Source organism: Protopterus annectens, chromosome 12.part0 (assembly GCF_019279795.1).
Source record: "Protopterus annectens isolate FY-2018-M chromosome 12.part0, PAN1.0, whole genome shotgun sequence".
NCBI classification, from domain to species: domain Eukaryota; kingdom Metazoa; phylum Chordata; order Ceratodontiformes; family Protopteridae; genus Protopterus; species Protopterus annectens.
The window spans coordinates 342,133,150-342,154,477 of NC_056746.1; the positions used below are offsets into that span (position 1 = coordinate 342,133,150).

The 21,328-nt window shown below is 41.2% G+C and overlaps 1 protein-coding gene across 1 annotated transcript in view; it reads left to right on the top strand.

Moving 5' to 3' along the window:
* Positions 1–21,328, top strand: part of ZC3H7A (zinc finger CCCH-type containing 7A) — a 1,693,893-nt gene that overhangs the window by 1,286,396 nt on the left and 386,169 nt on the right. The window contains exon 14 of the mRNA XM_044089416.1: positions 18,938–19,143. Coding sequence (XP_043945351.1) covers positions 18,938–19,143 — 206 coding nt within the window. The remainder of the gene's footprint in view (positions 1–18,937; positions 19,144–21,328) is intronic.

Consider the following 21,328-nt stretch of genomic DNA (forward strand, 5'->3'; position numbering starts at 1 on the left):
ATGTGTATTTCTTTTCTGTCCATCAGGACCCACTGTTGATACATTTTTAACACAAGCAAATTTACAAATGCATTTTTAATACAAGCATCTGTGCCAGTCAGTTTGATATTCATATGACATGTAATTCTTTACAAACCTCCAACTAGCTAGGCTGGCAAATGTTAAACATGCACTGCCCTACTCCCCCTAGCACAGCCGGCACTACCTCACTTCATCATAACTACTATACCAATTATATCCTTGAATTTCTGTGGCCCTTTTTTCTTTGCTTGTGGTTCTAAATATAATGCAAATAACAAAGGGAAAAGAGGATACCCCTGCCTGGTTCCTCTGCTCAAACAGAAATTATCAGAGAGGAACCAACCCACTTTAATTTTCACCTCTGATCCCTCATTTATCCCCCTAATCAACCTTATAATTCTATCAAGGAATGCAAGCGCTTCCATTGCTCTGCTCATAAATTCCCAACTTACTTGTCAAATGCTTCTTCCCTGCATCGATACCAACCAACAACAATGGCATTTTCTTGTACCGTGCTTCCCTCTGGATCATCAGTGTTCTGTTAATGTTGTCAAATGTTTGCCTCCCCTCCACAAAACCACATTGATTCATATCTATCAGTTTTGGCATCACATTTGCCATTATTTTAGCCATTGTAGACATAAATACTTTATAATCATGGTTTAGAATTGACATGGACCTGTATGAAGCTGGATCTGATGGATCTTTACCCTCTTTAGATATTACAGCCACCACTGCTTTCTTCCATGATGTTGGTGCATCTTCTGTTCTTAAAATGCTGTTAAACAAAACCTTCTGGATCTTTATCATTTTTCCCTCCTAGCATCCAGACTTCCACAGGAATACCATCTATTCCTGGTGACTTTACTGTTGATTGGTTATACATCACCATTTTTATCTCATCTCCTCCTATTCCGTTAGTAATTGAGCCTCCTCTGCCTCTAACCTTGGCATATTTAATTCTTCCATAAACATTTCCATTTGTACATTTTATTGATTTCCATATTTCTGTGCTTTATACACACTTTCATAAAATTTCTGAAATATTTCTATTACTTCTACAGGATCTCTTGTTATCTTCCTTGTTATAGGCTCCATAAGCTTGGTGACAACCCTTTCTACTTTCTGTAGCCTTAGCTGTTGTGCTGAAAGTTTTTGTGCTCTAGAGTTATCAAAAAACAGTTGCTTAACGGCAGTCTTTCTAAACTTGTGCATATTATTGAGGTAATCCCTTATTTTCTGTTTAGCATTCTGCAGTTGCTCCTCTTCTTGTTCTGTGAGATTCCTCCTGTTCTGCAGTACTTTAACATTTGTCAGTCCCTCTAAATATTTTGTTACTTCTTAATTATATCTCTCTTTTTTATATTTCCATCCTCCTTTTAAACTGCATTTTAATTTTATCCCACTCAATAGCTATATTTTCAGAAGAAATTTCTATCTTCTCTAATAACTTCCGAATACTTTCAACTACCCATTCCTTAAATTCCTCTCTTTTCAACAGATAGGTGGGAAAGTGCCAGTGTCTCATTTCTATTTTATTACCCTGCATTTTTATTTTAGTTATTAGTGGTGTGTGTTCCGAAATAGTTATTCGATGTGTATCAAAAGATGTTCATCGTGTTACACTGCTGCAGTCATTACACTTGGGTTATCCTGTCATCAGGCAGTTCCCCAGCCGGCCTGAGTTCCAAAGTCTTGGTCCGGCGTCGGTTGCTGTCGCCTCCTCCCCGACGTCAGTGCGACAGGGGTATATAAGATGCAGCCGACGCCATTTTCTTCAGTCTTTCTTGCCGCGCGGTGCCCGAAGCAGAAGCAGTTCGCAAGTGCCGGTCGGCCACTCCTGAGATTTTCATTCCGAATCCAGAACCAAAGTCTTCTACAAAGCTAAGTACCCCGTTGGGGAAACTTTTTCTTGCCTCAGACCGATGTCAGTAAAAGTTAATAACTGTATTTCTTGTGGGAAGTAAATACCGCATAAGAATTTCCATTCCTATTGTATCCCATGCCTAGACCCAGACCACGACGTCACTGGTTGTCAGTTTTGTGCTAGGTTTAACAAGCGCACTATTAAACGTCGGTTTGATTTTGCCCGACATTATTTTGGCAGAAAATTCAATTACACCATGCCGTTGGAACTTCCGATGACCAGAATACATAAAAAGCACAAAGACAAGGACAGGCATCCAAGGCCCAAAACTGACGACGAAGCCTCTTCTAGGCCGGTCGCCGGTTCTCCGGTTTTCAGCGAGGCGCCTTAGCAGCCCCTGACGACCGCTTCTGCAGGACCACAGGCTGCCTCCGACTCCCACGTGGAGATGGCTGGGCCTTCGGACACACAAGTTTTTCAGCCTACCGAAATTAACCCTTCAGAGGGATCCGGAGTAGCTGAGCAACCCGAAGCTTCAGAGGGTGTTTTCAGACCTACTCAGTTAAGCATTAAACCCTCTGCTAAGTCTATGCCTCCTTTAAAAACAAAGAAACAAATACATCATTCTCCAGGACAGGCCTCCATGCCTAAGAAACAAATGCTCAAAATGGCCGAAGACCTAATCCCTCTGATCAGGGGGTCCCATCCCCCTCCTGATAAAAGGCCCAGACAGGATGCAGACTATGACTCATCCGACCAGGTGTCCATTTCTTCAGATTCATCCTCAGACCTAGGATATTCTTTACCCCATTATGAGGATTCTGATGCTGAGGAATCAGTTCCATTAGCATCTCCACCTGAGGACTACTCCTTTGGGGAAACCATACATACCATGAGAGAGCATTTCCATTGGGAAGGCCAGGATTACTCAGAATCCAAGAAAAGGCTCAGAGACTTCCTTTTATTACCTCAACACAGACCCCTTGCTATTCCGCCAGTGTTAGATATTGTGGATGATGTGTATACTGAATCCAGCTTAAATCCTGATTCCTTACCTCCAGCCCCAGTTAAACCTGACAGATACTGACTCACACAAATTTCTGTATAAAAGCCCTGTTGCTGACCCTGAAACTATTTCTCAGGGACCCAAAGGGATTAAGGCCTCATCAGCAAAAAATCCAGTTCCCTCTGACAGAGATTCCAGAGCATTAGACAGATGGGGAAATAAAGTATATACGTCTGCAACTTTAGCAATGAGAGCCTTAAATTGCCAGTTTCACATGCTAAAATATCAGCAATTTTTGATGTCTCAGTTGAAACAAAAAATGCTTCCAGATTCAGATCCTCCTAATTTTAAAGTAATGCAGGATTTATTGCATGCAGCTGAACAAGTGGGAAAACATACTTTGCAATGTGGTTTTGATTCTTTAGAGGTCTCCTGTAGAGCAGCAGTTACAGGCTCTGTCATTAGAAGGCATTCTTGGTTAAAAGAACATACGTTACCAGATCATGTTAAAGCAAAATTATTGGATGCACCTTTGCAGCAGGATGAGTTATTTGGAGTTAAGGCTGAAGAGGTATTAAAGAAAATGGAGGATAAGGCAAAATCTATGCAAACGGTGAAGGATTTCCTACAGGTTCAGCCTCCAAGATTTAGCAAAAATTGGCCAACAAAGAATTGGTCCTTTCCAGTTACAGACAGACCTCAAAGGGGCAGATACAGACGTCCAAGAGGTAGAGATCAACCACAAGGTCCTTACAGGCTTCGACAATGGGGTGCACCAGGCCAGAAAGAAGGAGAAGACAGGCCCCAACCATATAAAAAGCAGCCTCAATGACTTCCCATTACAGCTGCCAAACAGGTCTCTCTTGGCAGCCCCCTTGGGAGGGAAACTGGCACTTTTCTATCACAATTGGCATTGGATCACCAAAGACAAATGGGTTCTCAACATTGTATCTCAAGGTTACAGATTCCACTTTCACACTCTGCCAAGGTTAAAAGGAATGCCAAATCTGCCACCAAATCAATGGGCAGAGGCTCAAAAACAAATTACAGCACTCATGGAAATGAGAGCTATTCAAAAGGTACCACCACAGGAGCAAGGACAAGGATTTTACTAAAGTCTCTTTCTAGTTCCCAGAAAGGACAAAGTCTGGAGGACCATTCTGGATATTTCTTCTCTAAACACTTACCTGGATGTTCTGAAATTCAAAATGTTGACACTACAGCAGCTTCTTCCCATGCTGGGCAAGAAAGCTTGGCTCGTGACCTTGGACCTCAAGGAAGCATACCTGCATGTCCCTATCAGACAAAACTGCAGAAGATACCTCCAATTCATAGCTGGTCCAATGCACTATCAATTCTCTGCACTGCCCTTTGGCTTATCTACTGTGCCCAGGGTCTTCACAAAGTGCCTGGCACCAGTAATTGCATTTTGCAGGCAGAAAGGAATTCAAATTTATCCATACCTGGACAACTGCCTGATTCAAGCAGAGAGCAAGGACATTCTTCTAAAGCATCTGGCGTTTGTAAAAAAGTTATTAAGTTGCCTAGGGTACACAGTAAACGAAAAGAAATCAAAACTAGTGCCCTCACAAGAGATAATATTCCTGGGTACCAGCTTGAACACAACAGCCCAGATGGCTTATCTCACGCCAGGCAAGCAAGGACAACTGATTCAATACTTTCAATTGATGGCAACAAAAACCCAACTCCCTGCAAGAAAAATTCTGCAGGCCTTGGGTTACATGGCATCTTGCATACCACTAATTCCATATGCCAGACTGCATATGAGGACACTACAACAGTACCTAAAGAGTGTATGGTCTCAACACTGTCAAAGTTTGGAAACAGTTATACCACTAATTCCTTGCCTTCAACAGGAGTTTCGATGGTGGGCTCAAGCTTGTCACATCAACAAGGGACAGCCTTTTACTCAACCCACAGCCAGGCAAACACTGACAACAGATGCATCGGATTACGCCTGGGTGCACACTGGCAGGAAAATGTATTCACGGCAAATGGCCTGCAGAACAAAGGCATCTTCACATCAATCAAAAAGAGATGTTAGCTTTACAAAATGCCCTTATAGCTTTCAAGGACCTGCTGCATCCAGGACAACTATTACTAAAGACAGACAACACCACAGTTATGTGGTACATAAACAAGCAAGGGGGCACTCACTCCTATCCCCTCTGCAGACAAGCCATGACCTTGTGGAACACAGCTCTAAACTATCAAGTTCATCTGCAAGCACAATTCTTGCCAGGAGAGAAAAACACACTGGCAGACGACTTAAGCAGAAACATCATGGATCCCCACGAATGGGAATTGAATCCACAAATATTCAGAATGATAACACAGAAATGGTGGAGCCCGGACATAGATCTGTTTGCATCCCCAATGAACTGCCAGCTACAGAAATTCTGCACAAGGAGTTAACATCCACAAGCATGGAAAGTGGATGCCCTCTCATTCAGCTGGAAAAACCTACAAGTATACGCTTTCTCACCACCACCTCTCCTTCCAAAGTTACTCATAAAAGCCAGGCAAGAAGAGCCAAAGATGATCCTGATTGCACCAGACTGGCCAAGCCAGCACTGGTACCCAATCTTAAAGAATTTAGCACAAGAACCACCCTGGATTTTGCCTCAAATCCCACATCTGCTGACTCAGCACAACAGTCAGATACTTCGCAGTCAGCTAAAGACCTTAAACCTAGCTGCGTGGAAAATTCCTTAGTCAAGCAAGCAATGCCTCTCTCCAAAGCTGTTATGGATGTCATTCTGGAGGCCAGAAGGCCTAGTACCAGGAAAGCCTATTCGGATAAATGGAAGAGATTCTGTGCCTGGAACCAGGCACACAGCCTTGATCCTCTTGTCCCAAACATTCCTCAGATACTACAATATTTAACTGAGATGCTGGACAAAGGCCTCTCCTTTTTATCCATCAAGATCCACGCCTCTGCCATCAGTGCTCATTACAACACGGATCCACCAATTTTCTCTAATGCTTTGCTAAAACAGTACCTCGGAGGGGCTAAAAACATAAGACCGCCCCGTAGAGCACCTACTCAAACTTGGGACCTCAACTTTGTTTTGGAAAAATTAACTTTACCTCCTTTTGAGCCAGCTAACACAGCAGAATTAAAATATATCTCTTGGAAAACTGCTCTGCTCCTGGCAATAACATCAGCACGAAGAGTTTCAGAATTGCAGGCACTAATGGCAGTGGAACCTTACCTCATTTTCCACCAGGACAGGGTATCTTTAAGAACTAACCCTACGTTTATGCCAAAGGTGGTTTCAAGTGTGGCTCTAAACCAAACTAGTCACTTGCCAACTTTTTATCCAAAACCACAGAATAAAGGGGAGAGACTACTGCATTCTTTGGACATTCACAGGCAGTTACACTTCTACTTGGACAAAACCAAAGCTTTCAGAAAATCTGAGCAATTATTGGTAGCATATGATGCAGGAGCACAGGGAAAAGCCATTTCAAAACAGACCATTTCAAAATGGATAGGACATTGTATACGTTTCTGCTACACACACCATGGGAAACCTATACCTAGCAGTATTAGATCTCACTCCACCAGGGCAACAGCCACTTCAACTGCCTACCAAAGATATTTTGGAAGCAGCATCATGGAGTTATGTGCATACCTTCACCAAGCATTACCATCTGCCTTTATACTCTAAATCCAGAGCTGGCTTCACCACTGCTGTGCTGCAGGGCCTTATAGCCACACCTAATGCCTTATAGAACCAGCCATCCGACCTCAGCTTTGGGATTCTACCCAATATAATGACTGCAGCAGTGTAACACGATGAACATAGTACAGTTTTGTACCTACCATAAATGTAGATGTTCGAGTGTATACACTGCTGCAGTCCAGGTTACCCTCCCTCCTTCCCCTCTTACTTGCTGGTACGTACCTATGTCTTCTACCCTTTACTGCCTATGGGGAGTATTTGCTGGTAAATGAAAGTTGTTGTTTGCTTTTCTTATGTATGTTTTATTAGCAATTTGAATTGCCTACCTATTTGGGGGCACCTGACATCTGGGGCAAGAAAAACTGAAGAAAATGGCGTCGGCTGCATCTTATATACCCCTGTCGCACTGACGTCAGGGAGGAGGCGACAGCAACCGACTCCAGACTAAGACTTTGGAACTCAGGCTGGCTGGGGAACCGCCTGACGGCAGGATAACCCAAGTGTAATGACTGCAGCAGTGTATACACTCGAACATCTACATTTATGGTAGGTACAAAACTGTATTTTTCAATTAAACGCACGTTCCTATGAAATGTAAGTTATGTCTAGCCAAGTCAAGTTTTTGTTTTGTAGAGAATAATATGGAAATTTACTCCAAACTCCTACTACTGAATTTACATCTTACATGCCAAATATTTTCATAATTTGTTTCTAAAATCTACCCTCCTTTGTTACATTTTCCCTTCTGGGCCCCCAGACACATCGTCACTGGTGCAAATCAAATTCCAGTCCCCACCTATATGTAATATTCCTTGATGAAAGTTGATTATTTCTCCCAGAATTTCCTTAAGCTCCATTATAACAGTTTTAGGCAGAATATAAATGCATCCCAGTATAATCCTCCTTCCTTGCTAGTAACTGCTTAGTACTACAGATCTACCATTATTATATCTTTTTTATCTTCTTCTATCATTATTGGAGTTCCTTTTGCAATTAATATATGTACTCCTCTTTCCTTCGTCCCAGGTATTCCACTGAATAACCATCCTGAAAACCTTTCTTTATCAAATTCACATGTTCAGTTCTTTCCAAATATGTCTCCTATAGCATAGCTATTTGCACTCTGCATTTTTAATATAGTTCACTATTCTTTCTTTCTTGTATATGTCTCTGAGACCATTAACATTTAAAAATAACATAGAAAGCCTCATTATGTTAAAAGTTGTTATTCCCGTATTTTATGTGTAACAATTTTTTTATTAAGTATCTAGTTCCAGGTTTTGTGTTGCATGCCTACACTAATGTTTGTCAGGTTGATCTTTTTACTGTTGTTTATTGTTCCATCTGTTTGAGCCTGTGTCACATCTTGCAAAACTTTTTGTTTGATTGAAAGCCCTCAAACTAAAAAACAAATAGACACCCAGTACACCCCTAAAGTAATACTAATACAGAAAACTATATATATCTTCAAATATTGAAGTTTTTTAGGAACAATTGTCCCAAATTGACAGTTACACATACAGACTTTGGTTAGCCTAAAAGGAAGGTTATCCATGCTTAAGGTGCATGGTACATCCTGTGCTTCTACTAAGTGCTGTCTGTTTTTGTCTTATCTTTATTGCTGCCCCAAAAATACTTGAATGATTTCAGAAAACATTATCTCCAAGCCATTGAAAGAAAGCAGTATTCTTTTTTTTTTTTGTTTTGCTCTTTATCAGATGTCTCCATGGAGACATGAGAACCAGATTCAGAGTTACTCCTACAAGCATTTATTTATTTGCTAGAGAAAAGCTTTTATTTATATTCAATGTTCTTTTCTATTTATTTGCTTTTTCTTAAAACTTGTTACTAGATCAAGGGCCTTAATCCAGTCATTCTCCCTATGCAGGAATGAGAAAAAGCACATAAATATTTCTTGTATGATGCTCTGTTGACCAGACTTTTCTTCTTTTTTTAAGTTGCAATGCCTACATTTCTTGAAAGTGAACAAGGAGAATGAGAAAAGAAGGGAAAACAAAACAGAGGCAGCTGTTTATTATTCCTAACTGAGAAAACTTTATGGCATGCAGATTATGTCATGCATTATAAAAGTACTACTGTTAAGAACAAAATTTTGTTTTACTTACAGTTACTGTCTCCCTCCTCTTCTCCTCTCCGAAGTGTTTTTCCAACACTAATGGCATGGGGTAGGGTGTATGCTTTAGGGTCTCCTGCAAATTTAGCAAAGCCAAAAAAGCCCAATATTTCCAGGTTTTCTTGTTCTGCCATGTTTCACAAATATAATTAATGCTTTGTAATGCCACACTTATTTGTCAATTTCTGAGTTGCTGGTATTATTCCTGTTTATCTCCAGCTCCCAAATCCAGTCTCTGCTTCATTTACAAAGTACCCTCAGCTCTTCTAATCAGATGTTCATCGTGTTTCACTGTTGCAGTCATTACACTTGGGTTATCCTGCTGGCAGGCGACCCGCAGTCGGCTCGAGTTCCAAAGTCTTGGTCTGGCGTCGGTTGCTGTCGCATCTTCCCTGACGTCAGTGCGCCAGGGGTATAAAAGTTGCAACCGACGCCATTTTCTCCAGTCTTTCTTGTCACGCGGTGCCCGAAGCAAAAGCAGTTTGCAAGTGCCGGTCGGCCGACTCCTGAGATTTTCGAAATTGAGTTTCAGAACCGAAGTCTTCAATAAAGCTAAGTACACCATTGGGGAAACTTTTTCTTGCTCCAGACCGATGTCCGTAAAAGTTAATAATTGTATTTCTTGTGGGAAGCAAATACCTCATAAGGACATTCACTCTTACTGTATTCCTTGCCTAGGCCCTGACCACGACGTTACCAGTGTCGGTTTTGTGCTAGATTCAATAAACTCACTATTAAACGTCGGTTTGATTTTGCTTTACATTATTTTGGCCGAAGGTTTAATTACATAATGCCGTCAGAACAACCGACGACTGGAATTTATAAAAAACGCAAAGACAAAGAAAAGGACAGGCATCTGAGGTTCAAAACCGACGACAAAGCCTCTTCAAGGCCATTTGCCGGTTCGCCGGTTCTCAGTGAGGCGCTTTCGCAGCCCTTGACACCCGCTACCTCAGAGTCACAGGCTGTAACTGACAGCCACGTGGAGACACCGAGGCCTGTGGAAACTCAAGGTATTGGGCCTACAGAAACAATTCCCTCAGATGGGTCCGGAGCCACTGAGCAGGCATCGGCTTCTGAGGGTGTTTTCAAACCTTCACAGCTTACAATTAAGCCCACTACAGCAGCCAAGCAAAGACAAAAACACCATTAAAGACAAGGAAACAAGTACAGCATTCTGCCTGAACAGTCATCCATGCCAAAGAAACAGATGCTTAAAATGGCCAAAGACCTAATTACTTTAATAAGGGGTTCCCATCCCCCTCCTGACAAAAGGCCTAGGCAAGACACTGACTATAATTCCTCTGACCAGGTTTCCATTTCCTCTGATTCCTCTTCTGATCAGGGATATTCTCTCCCTCCCTATGAGGACTCTGATGCAGAAGAGTCTGTACCTTCAGCCTCTCCGCCTGGGGATTATTCTTTTGGGGAAAGCCTGCACACCATGAGGGAGCATTTCCATTGGGAGAGCCAGGATTATTCAGAATCCAAGAAAAGGCTCAGAGACTTCCTTTTTATTGCCTCAGCACAGGCCCCTGGCTATCCCCCCTGTGCTTGATATTGTTGATGATGTTTTCTCTGAATCCAGTCTTTCTCTTGATTCTTTACCCCCTGCACCAGTCAAGCCAGACAGGTACTACAGGGTCTCAGACTCTCATAAATTTCTTTACAAAAACCCCACTGCAGACCCAGAAACAATTTCTCAGGGTCCTAAAGGGGTTAAGGCTTCCACTGCTAAAAATCCTGTGTCCTCGGATAGGGATTCCAGAGCTCTGGACAGATGGGGGAAAAAAGTTTACACTTCTGCTACTTTAGCTGTAAGGGCTTTAAATTGCCAGTTTCACATGGTTAAATATCAACAGTACCTCATGTCATTGTTAAAACAGAAAATGGTTTCAAATTCAGAAAGTCCTGACAGTAAGGAAATCCAGGATTTATTGCATGCAGTTAAACAAGTGGGAAAGCATACTCTGCAATATGGTTTTGAGTCATTAGAGGCTTCTTGCAGAGCCGCAGTTATAGGCTCTGTTATTCGAAGGCATGCTTGGTTGAAAGAACAAAGTTTACCTGACCATGTTAAAGTAAAATTATTGGATGCTCCACTACAGCATGATACTTTGTTTGGTGTTAAGGCAGAAGAGGTGTTAAAGAAAATGGAGGATAAAGCAAATCAATGCAGACAGTGAAGGATTTCTTACAGGTTCAACCACCTAGATTTAGCAGAAGCTGGCCTTCAAAAAATTGGTCCTTTCCAGTGTCAGACAGGCCACAAAGAGGCAGATACAGACGCCCAAGAGGCAGATCTCAGCCCCAAGGTTCCTACAGACCTAAACAATGGGGTGCTTCAGCTCCCAAAGGAGGGGAAGACAATTCCCAACCTTATAGGAAACAGTCCCAATGACTTCCCTCTACAAATGCCAAGTGCTACCTTTTGGCAGCACCCCTAGGGGGAAAGCTAGCACTTTTCTCAAAAATTGGCACATAATCACCCAGGACCAATGGGTGCTGAATATTGTTCTCAGGGTTACAGGTTCCACTTTCACACGCTTCCAAAATCAAAAGGTATGCCAGACCTGCCAGAAAACCAATGGGCAGAGGCGTAAAAACAGATTGCTGCTCTTATGGACTTGGGAGCTATTCAAAGAGTTCCACAGCAAGAACAGGGACAAGGATTTTACTCAAGACTTTTCTTAGTACCCAGAAAGGATAAAGCCTGGAGGCCAATACTGGACCTGTCAATCCTAAATACTTTTCTGGATGTCCCAAAATTCAAAATGCTAACACTACAGCAACTTCTGCCCATGCTGGGCAAAAAGGCTTGGCTAGTTACTTTGGACCTCAAGGAGGCATACCTGCATGTCCCAGTCAGACAGTCTTGCAGAAGATACCTCAGATTCATAGCTGGCTCAATGCATTACCAATTCTCTGCACTGCCCTTTGGCTTATCTACTGTGCCCAGGGTCTTCACAATATGCCTGGCACCAGTAATTGCATTTTGCAGACAAAAAGGAATTCAAATATATCCCTGTTTGGATGGCTGCCTTATTCAAGCAGAGAGCAAGGACATTCTTCTAAAGCATCTGGCGTTTGTAAAAAGATTACTAATTTGCCTAGGGTACACAGTAAACGAAAAGAAATCAAAACTAGTGCCCTCTCAAGAGATAATATTCCTGGGTGCAAGCTTAAATACAACTGCCCAGAATGCCTATCTCATGCCAGACAAACAAAGGCAACTGACTCATTACTTTCAAATGATGGCAACAAAAACCCAGCTCCCTGCAAGAAAAATTCTGCAGGCCCTGGGCTTCATGGCATCCTGCATTCTACTAATTCCATATGCAAAACTGCATATGAGGAAACTACAGTGGTATCTAAAAAGTGTTTGGGCTCAGCATTGTCACAGCCTGGAGACAATCATAACTTTAATTCCCTGCCTACAACAGGAGTTTCGATGGTGGTCCCAAGCCTGTCACCACAACAAAGGACAGCCTTTCACCTTGCCCACAGCCAGGCAGACAATAACAACGGATGCATCGGATTATGCCTGGGGAGCACATATGGCAGGAAAATGTATTCAGGGCACGTGGCCCAAGGAACAAATGCATCTTCACATCAATCAAAAAGAGATGCTAGCTGTATAGAATGCCCTAACAGCTTTCAAGGACCTACTACATCCAGGACAACTATTAATAAAGACGGACAATACCACAGTTATGTGGTACATAAACAAGCAAGGGGGCACACATTCCTACCCCCTATGCAGGCAAGCCATGACTTTGTGGAACACAGCACTGACCTATCAAGTACCTCTGCAGGCACAATTCCTGCCAGGAACAAAAAATACACTGGCAGATGAACTAAGCAGAAATCTCATGGATCCTCACGAATGGAAACTAAATCCACAGGTGTTCAGCATGATAACGAGGAAATGGGGACGCCCAGACATAGATCTTTTTGCCTCCCCTCACAATTACCAAATACAGAAATTCTGCACAAGAACTTATCACTCTCAAGCATGGAAAGTGGATGCTCTGTCATTCAGCTGGAAAGGCCTGACAGTCCATGCCTTCCCACCGATGCCTCTTCTTGCCAAGGTGCTCCTAAAAGTCAGACAAGAAAGGCCAAAAATGATCCTGATTGCCCCAGACTGGCCACGCCAGCACTGGTACCCAATCCTAAAGAGCTTGTCTCAAGGCCCAGCTTGGCTTCTACTCAAATTCCTCATCTTCTGACTCAACAAAACAATCAGATTCTGCACAGTCAACTCAGAACCTTAAATCTGGCAGCATGGCAGATAATGTAGCCACTTAGACTGCACCTCTCTCTAAAGCTGTTATGGATGTCATTTTAGAAGCCAGGAGGCCCAGCACTAGGAAATCTTATGCAGAAAAATGGAAGAGATTCTGTGCTTGGAACCAGGCACAAGGGCTCGAACCACTTGTCCCTAATCTACCTCAGATTTTACAGTACCTAACTGAGATGCTGGACAAAGGCCTATCTTTCTCATCAATTAAAATCCATGCCTCTGCCATTTCAGCTCATTACAATATGGAACCTCCTATTTTTTCACATCCTCTACTACGACAGTACCTCAGAGGGGCAAAAAATATAAGACCCCCAAGGAGAGCACCAGTACCAACTTGGGATCTCAGTTTTCTTTTAGAAAAACTCAAACTGCCTCCTTTTGAACCAGCCAGCACAGCTGATCTAAAATTCTTAGCATGGAAAACTGCTCTGCTCCTAGCAATAACTTCAGCAAGAAGAGTCCCAGAGTTACAGGCATTAATGGCGGGGGAACTTTTCATCATTTTTCATCAGGACAGGGTTTCTCTTAGGACAAACCCAACATTCATGCCAAAAGTGGTCTCCAATGTGGCCTTGAACCAAACCATTCATTTACCTACTTTCTACCCAAATCCCCAGTATAAAGGGGAGAGACTTCTGCACGCTTTGGATATACACAGACAGCTACGATTGTACTTGGACAAAACAAAAGCTTTCAGAAAAACTGAGCAACTGTTTGTAGCCTATGCTGCAGGATCACAAGGAAAGCCTATTACAAAGCAGGCAATTTCAAAATGGATAGGACACTGCATCCGCTTCTGTTATGCACAACTTAGCAAATCAGTGCCTAAGGGCATTAGGCCTCATTCTACCAGAGCAGCAGCCACTTCAGCAGTTTTTCTCAGGGGAGTACCAACCAATGACATTTTAGAAGCTGCAACCTGGAGCTCAGTGCACACTTTCACCAAGCACTACCACTTACCTCTCTACTCTAAATCCAGAGCAGGCTTTGCGACTGCAGTTCTGCAGGGCCTGGTAGCCTCTCCAAATCCAATTTAGACCCAGCCGCCCAACCTCAGCTTTGGGATTCTACCCAAGTGTAATGGCTGCAACAGTGAAACACGATGAACATAGTACAGTTGTGTACCTACCATAAATGTAGATGTTCGAGTGTATTCACTGTTGCAGTCCGGGTTACCCACCCACCATCCCCCTTTTCATTGCTGGGACTTTTCGGTACTTCTCAACTCTATACAACCTATGTGGTGTATTTGCTTGTAGATGAAGAAAATGTTTACTGTAATATATGCAAGTTTTTTTGCATAATTTTATCTTTCCAGCCTTCCTATCTGGGGGCACCTGAAATCTGTGGCAAGAAAAACTGAAGAAAATGGCGTCGGTTGCAACTTTTATACCCCTGGCGCACTGACGTCAGGGAAGATGCGACAGCAACCGACGCCGGACCAAGACTTTGGAACTCTGCCGACTGCGAGTCGCCTGCCAGCAGGATAACCCAAGTGCAATGACTGCAACAGTGAATACACTCGAACATCTGCATTTATGGTAGGTACACAACTGTACTCTCTTGTGCTTTTTTCTGTCTCTCAAGCATTTTTCATTGAAACACTGGAAAGGTTTCATTGGCACAGTCTGTCTGTGGACTTTATTACCAGAAGAACAAGAAGTAGAATCTCCTTCTGTTTCACAGTTCACTTTTTGTTGGACAAACGTTTGTATTTCCTCCTTAGTATCTTCTGCATCAAAAAATGATTTTATCCCTCCAGGAAAGAATATTCTGGAGATAGTTGGGTACAGCTGTTTGAATTTCTTGCCTGCTTTTTACATCCCCTGATTAATGGAATACATTTGCTCCTCTTCTGCGTGGTATACAGTGAGCAATCATTTGTCATAAACACTCTACTGTCTCCCACTTTTAGTGCATTGTCCTTCTGCCACAGTTTTGTCAGAATCAACTCCTTCTCTCTCTGTAGGATTGCATTTTTAGTATTAAAGGTCTAGGTTGCTTTCTCGTGGCCAGGTTTGGAGCATACACATAATGTGCCCTTTCAATTAACAACTCTGGCTATGGAATACCAGTTTATTTGTGTCTTTTGGCTTTTCCCAGTTAGGAGTCGCCACAGCAGAACTCCGGTCCGCTATTGATTGGCAGTAGATTTTTACGTGCTGGCTTGCTGGGCCTAACGCACAACCTTCAACGAAGGAACGCCCATTCACGCATGTCGCCACACAGAAGACGCTCTAACTGAGAATCGAACGGGCAACGTCTAACTGTGAGGCGACAACGCTACCGCAGCACCACCACCGCAGTCCACAGTTGCTTATTTGTTCTTTCATAAAATTAATAAAGTCTGTTCCTTCCGGCTTCTCTGCTACTGCAGACAATCTCAAGTTTTCCCTCCATGTTATGTCCTCTAATTCAATTATTTTTTGAAACATCTCTTCTTGAGCAGTCTCTTATTCAGTCAGCCTTTTCTTCATTTCGACCTCTGATTTTTGCAGTTTTATCACCTCATCTGAATAGCTGTTTAAAGCTTCTTCCATTTTTTTCCTGCCTTTTGCCATCAGTGTTTTGTATATTTTAATCAGCTCTGAGTATATTTGACTTATTTTTCCTCTGTGTTACTGGAAGTCTTGTCTTACACCAAAGCTGGAGCCTGCACTGCTTTTTGCTGAACAGCTGCAGAATTCTTCAGTCGTTTTTTTCCTCACCTTTTGTGACTGATTTTTTTTCAGGTTCTCTGAATTTCTTTTTTACTGGCATCCAGACAGTACTCTTATTAATAAGTTACTGAAATGTACCCAAAAATACAAGTTCATTGGAGCTCTCTTCTGAGTTTCTGTTTTCACACTGGGAGGGCTGAAATTATGTTGTTGCTCAGTGTGCAGCCATTTTGGAAGTCAGGTGGTGCATATTTTGACCTCCTCACAGAGACCCTGTACTAGAAAAGCATACAAGAGTAAATGGAAGAGATTTTCAGTTTGGGTTTCCAGTAGGCATATAGATCCCCTTTCAGCTCCTCTCCCTGATATTTTTATTTTAGAATTTCTGAATGGTCTTTTTCATGATGGAGCTAGTTACTCTAAAATTAAAGTCCAGTTGGTGACCATTTCTAGCCTTCGCCCAAGAGAAAATCAGTCACCATTTACTTTATGAAAGTTGTCTAAGGCCTTCTTAAGAACTGCTTTCCTTCTTCAGCCTCCCCTCAGGGACCATGTTTGTCCTTGGGGCATTGCTGTTCTTCTACAGGCATTGACAAGACCTCCATTTCATCCTGCACCCAGAGTTGAATTGAAATATCTTTGTTCTTAAACATTGTTTCTAGTGGCATTTACTTTCACAAAAAGATTTTCAGCACTTCATGCCCTTTCTTGTAAGCTCCCTTATTTTGTTTTCCACAAGGACAGCGCATCACTGAGGACCAATCTTTTCTTCCCAAGGTGGCCTCAGAATTGTCTTTGAACCAATCCATCAAGCTTCCTGTTTTCTTTCCCTATTTTTCTAAAAAAGGAGCATATATAAGCATCAACAACTTTGTTTTATTTGCACCAGACTACGAACATTAGAAAGACTGACCAATTGTATCTGTCTCTCTGGTAAAATTTGGTAGAGAAGCGTCTAAAGCAACTCTTTCACAATGGTTATCTGAGTGGATTTCTTATGTTTATAAGGAAAAGGATTCCTAGGCTCATTCTACTAGTTCAGTTACTGCTTCAACTGCCGTTTTCTCAAAAGTTGAAATTGATGACATTTGTACAGCAGCTACTTGGTCTAATTCCCATACCTTCATATCTCACTGCAAACTGGATTTGTAGTGTACGTCCGGAGCATCCTTTGGTTCAGCCATCTTCTTTAATAGCTTTCCATGAGATCTCTTAAGGTTTGTTTTAGCTGGGAACTCTTCCTCATATGTTGAGGATGGACGGAAGTGACAACTACATATACAAAAGTTACATACTTACCCTAAAGATAGAGCCATGTTGTCTGCTTCCATCCTCCTGAACTTCTCTCCTTCCACCCTTCCTTCAGATCTCAGTTTATATTCCTTTGGTTCTGGAATGAATACATTGATCTAGTGACAGCCTGATCACGTTGCTTCTGTGTACTTCCCTTTTTTGAGAGGGTGTAATTGTCCGTGTTGTAGGAAGTGTGCAAAGTTGATCTAAGGTAATTCAGTGCAAGGAGGGTATTATGGGTAAGGGGAGGAGCCTGAGCCTTGGATCTAAAGTCTGAGAGAAGCCGAAGTCAGATCTGATCAGATCCAAAGTACCCATATGTTCTGGATGATGGAAGCAAACAACATGGATCTGTCATTATAGTAAGTACATAACTTTCATGTATCTGACTTTGTAAAGGCTGATGTGCTGCATTAGGGTTACATTAGGATATCCAACATGAATGGATTCTGAGGGATACACTGGTTAAATTTTTAAATGTTGGTGGCCTGGCATGTGGGCCACAGTATGCTTAATGCGATGAAGATTCTGCCCATTGAATTTCATACTGTTCTGTGATTTGGACACAGATGAGATGAATGTGGCAAATCTATGTGATAGTGGTGTACCTAGGTTTCATCAAGACTTTTGAAAAAGACCTGCACAGGTGTCTGGTAAGGAAGATGACTGACACTTAACTGAAATGCATCTCACTTTAAATGCATCTTAAGCTAGCTGACATGAATAGAGAGTGGTAATTAGAGAAGTTATAGCATGGGAACCCAGTAACCAGCTAAGTACCACAGTTGAGACAGCCCTTTTCATATTTGTGCCTGTTAGAAAAAGGCAGATGGAGAATAGGATTATTTGTTTACTGACTACATCAGAACTGCTCTGCATTAAGAATAACCATGAAAATGGGTTGAGCATTCATAATGTTGATATAGTTTGTATCTAGAATCTTATGTAAAAAAGCAGAAAGTATGCAGTTTCGGGAAGGTGGACAGATCCCAGAAGAAAAGTGCAGAATAGAGGGAGCTGATGTAGAGGGTACAGGAAGAAAAAAGATCCCTTGGCTTATCACTTGCTAAATTTGGTCACAAAATTCATTATGAGTGGGCTTTGGGTGGATGCCATTTTCCACTGTGTAGAACTTTAGTAAGGTCAGTCTGGAGTATTTGTTACATGTTCTTCATATGTGTCAGTGCTGCAGTAGTTTTACTTATTCTGTTCAATTTTCTGTATTATTTAGAGAGAGAGAGAGAGACATATCAACTCTTTGTGTCCTTCATGTCAGATAAAGAGGGCATTGACTATTTGAACAGACTTTCTTAGTGGCTATCCAGTTGTGCAATTCTTAATGCTACCTGTTGCAAAAAGAAAAATGAACGCATTGTAGGCTGCTTCCTCCTTTAGCCAGGTGTTGAGGTGACATCCTGCATTAAGTGTGGATCCCAGCTTTGCACTGGGGTTGTCTACCACATTTCTGGAAATTGGACTTGAAGGTTGGATGCCAATGTGTGGTAATTTCCCATGGGGAAGTAATACTATTGCAGCAGCAATCCTACTTCATCCTGCTAAGGTAAAGGAAGAGATGCTAATCCTGTATAGGATAGCAGTCTGTAGGACCGACACACACACACACACACACACACACACACACACACACACACACACACACACACACACACACACACACACACACACACATCCCTGTGGAGAATTTAGGGGATTACCAGTTGACTTATAGTATGTCTTTTGTATATGAGAGGAAACCAGGATAGCAAGTGAAAACAGGTACCCCAATTGGGAACCTAACTGGAGAATCAAGTGCTAACTAATGCACCACTGAATGAATAACAGTTGCATAATTTAATTAGGTCAGCAGAACAGATGGACAATAAAATATTGACTGCATTGGAAGTAGTTCATTCCCTATAATGTTTGTGTCTTTTTTACAGATGTCGCTGCTGGGGAGGAATGTAGATATCCTGGTCGCTGCACATTTGCATACTGCCAGGAAGAGATTGATGTATGGACTCTAGAAAGGAAGGGGGCCTTTTCTCGAGAGTTATTATTTGATCCATTTGGAGGATCAAGTAAAACCAATTTAACAGTCTGCAAACTTCTTCAAGAGCATAATGGAATATTTATGTTTCTCTGTGAGGTAAGTCATACATTTGTTGCCATGCTATGTGTTTTGTAATCGATTTTTGACCTGGAAGGCTTACCAAGATAAGACAAGTTATTTCTTTAGCGTTCTTAAGTCTTTAGCATTCCTAAGGGTGGAATTGCATTAAAACAAATTTTTACTAAGCAAATAATATTAGATGCCAGTAATTTAACAAATGAAAGGAGAACTCATTCTCCATTAGAAGGAGAACTACTTATCTTTAGAAAGAGGCATAACCAAGCATTTTGTTTAACGACCAATCTCTTTCTCACTCTCACATTCTCTGTTTCTGTTTCTCTCTGTTCTGAAATGAATGTCAGAATGGAACTGAAAACAAGTTTACACAGAATGCTTATACATTTGTACAGAAGCTTGAATGAAGCACATATTTCTATCATTTAAACAGTTGGTATTTTGCTAAAAAAAGAATTAATTGTCATATCTTTAGAAACAAGGTCAAGGCAGCAAGAAAGAAGGATCTTGTTGAGATTTCTGATATGGGCAGGATGAGATGATGAAAACTGAAAGGGAGAACAGAAGTTGAAAACATTTGCAGTGACCTAGAAAATGGCAGAAATGGTCAGTCAGCTGAGAATGTATTGTTGACTAAAGTGCATGTAAGTTTTAAACTTGTGTTCTTATTTAGCTCCATAGCCACCCAGTGTAGTCGATCTATCTGTTAAGATCTTGACATTTTTGCATTGTTATCCTTTGGTAGCAACTTTGTAATTTTTTTAAAGAGAGACTAGGACAAATTGTATGTTCTAGTATTTCAACACAGAAACATAAGTACTAGACTTTTGTCTTTTTATCTTATAAAGCAGTGATTATCACCACAGTTTACTTTTACTGACAGTTTGTATTTCTGTTCAGGTTTAAGCATGCTAATAAACTTGAACAGTGAATGTGGACGTTTATTTTATTATAAGTTTGGTTACAAAAGTAACTGATGGTCCTGGGTGATTGTTTTTTAGGAGGTAATATAGGCAGTACAACAAGACAGTCCACTGGCAAGCATTTACAGCAGGGAAACAGTGAAAGAAAGACATTAAAAAGTAACAGCCTTGGTACTGTTGTAATAAGTTATGCTGAGTTAAGCAAGTTACAGCACTGTTTCATGCTAATACCATCTGTCTACAGAAGAGAAATTGCTAACTAGAAAAAAACAAAGGAATATAAGCCTGTGACAACAGATATGTTGTTTTAGACAATAGTTCTTTAATTTGCAATGTTCCATATGACTTGATAGGAAGGCAGTGTGAAAAAAGGTGGCTGTTTGTGGGAAAGTCTTTCCTTAAAGGAAAACTCTACTAAAAAATGTGGGTTTTTGTTGTGTGTTTTTTTTCTGAGCTATTTTAAAACAGTGAAATATCTCAAGGTGCTTCTTTATAAAATTTTAGTAGCTTTTCCTCAAAATGACCGTCAGTGGTCGTGGCATATTAACATGATTCTGTTTTAGTACTTTCTTTTCCCCTTTCCAGAATCCATTTAAAGTCCCCTTTATGTGAGTCATACTAGACATAAGGAAGTTATGTTGCCTTTCTAGCCGTTGAGATATAGTGGCAGCAGTGTGAGTCATAGGCATCTTACACACCTTCTGTAGCAGGAATGCATTTTTTTTTCCTGAATGACCATCATGTACAATTCCCTTAGAACTTGTTTTAAGCAGTACATAGCAATTTTACAACTGCAGCCAAATTAAAAAGTTAAATTACAGGCTTTTGTAAGGATCTACAAAAACAGTTCCGAACTGAAGGTGGTAAATCAAAAAAAAAAAAAACACCAGCAGAATCTGCACTTTAAGATAATTAAAAAGGACTTCCACACACTTCTTTAGCTTAGAGACACTTATTTTCTGCTTTTATCCAAACAAGAAAATCTTCAAAATAAATCAACTGCAAAAATTGAGACTATGTAAAAAAAGAACAACCAATCACATTCAAGAATAAGTAATTAAATAATTATATAATGAATTTAGTCACATACCAAAAAACTCAATTACTTTTAAATAACTTTAACCTTCTCCCTTTTAAAAAACATTTAATATTAACATTTTCATTAAGGCCAGGTACGTTATCTGCCCCAAGTTTAAATTGCCACAATGTTTCTTTTAGTTCCACTTTGTTCTTAAAGTCTCCCCTTCTCAAATCCAAGGGAGCAGCATCTATAATAGTAAAAA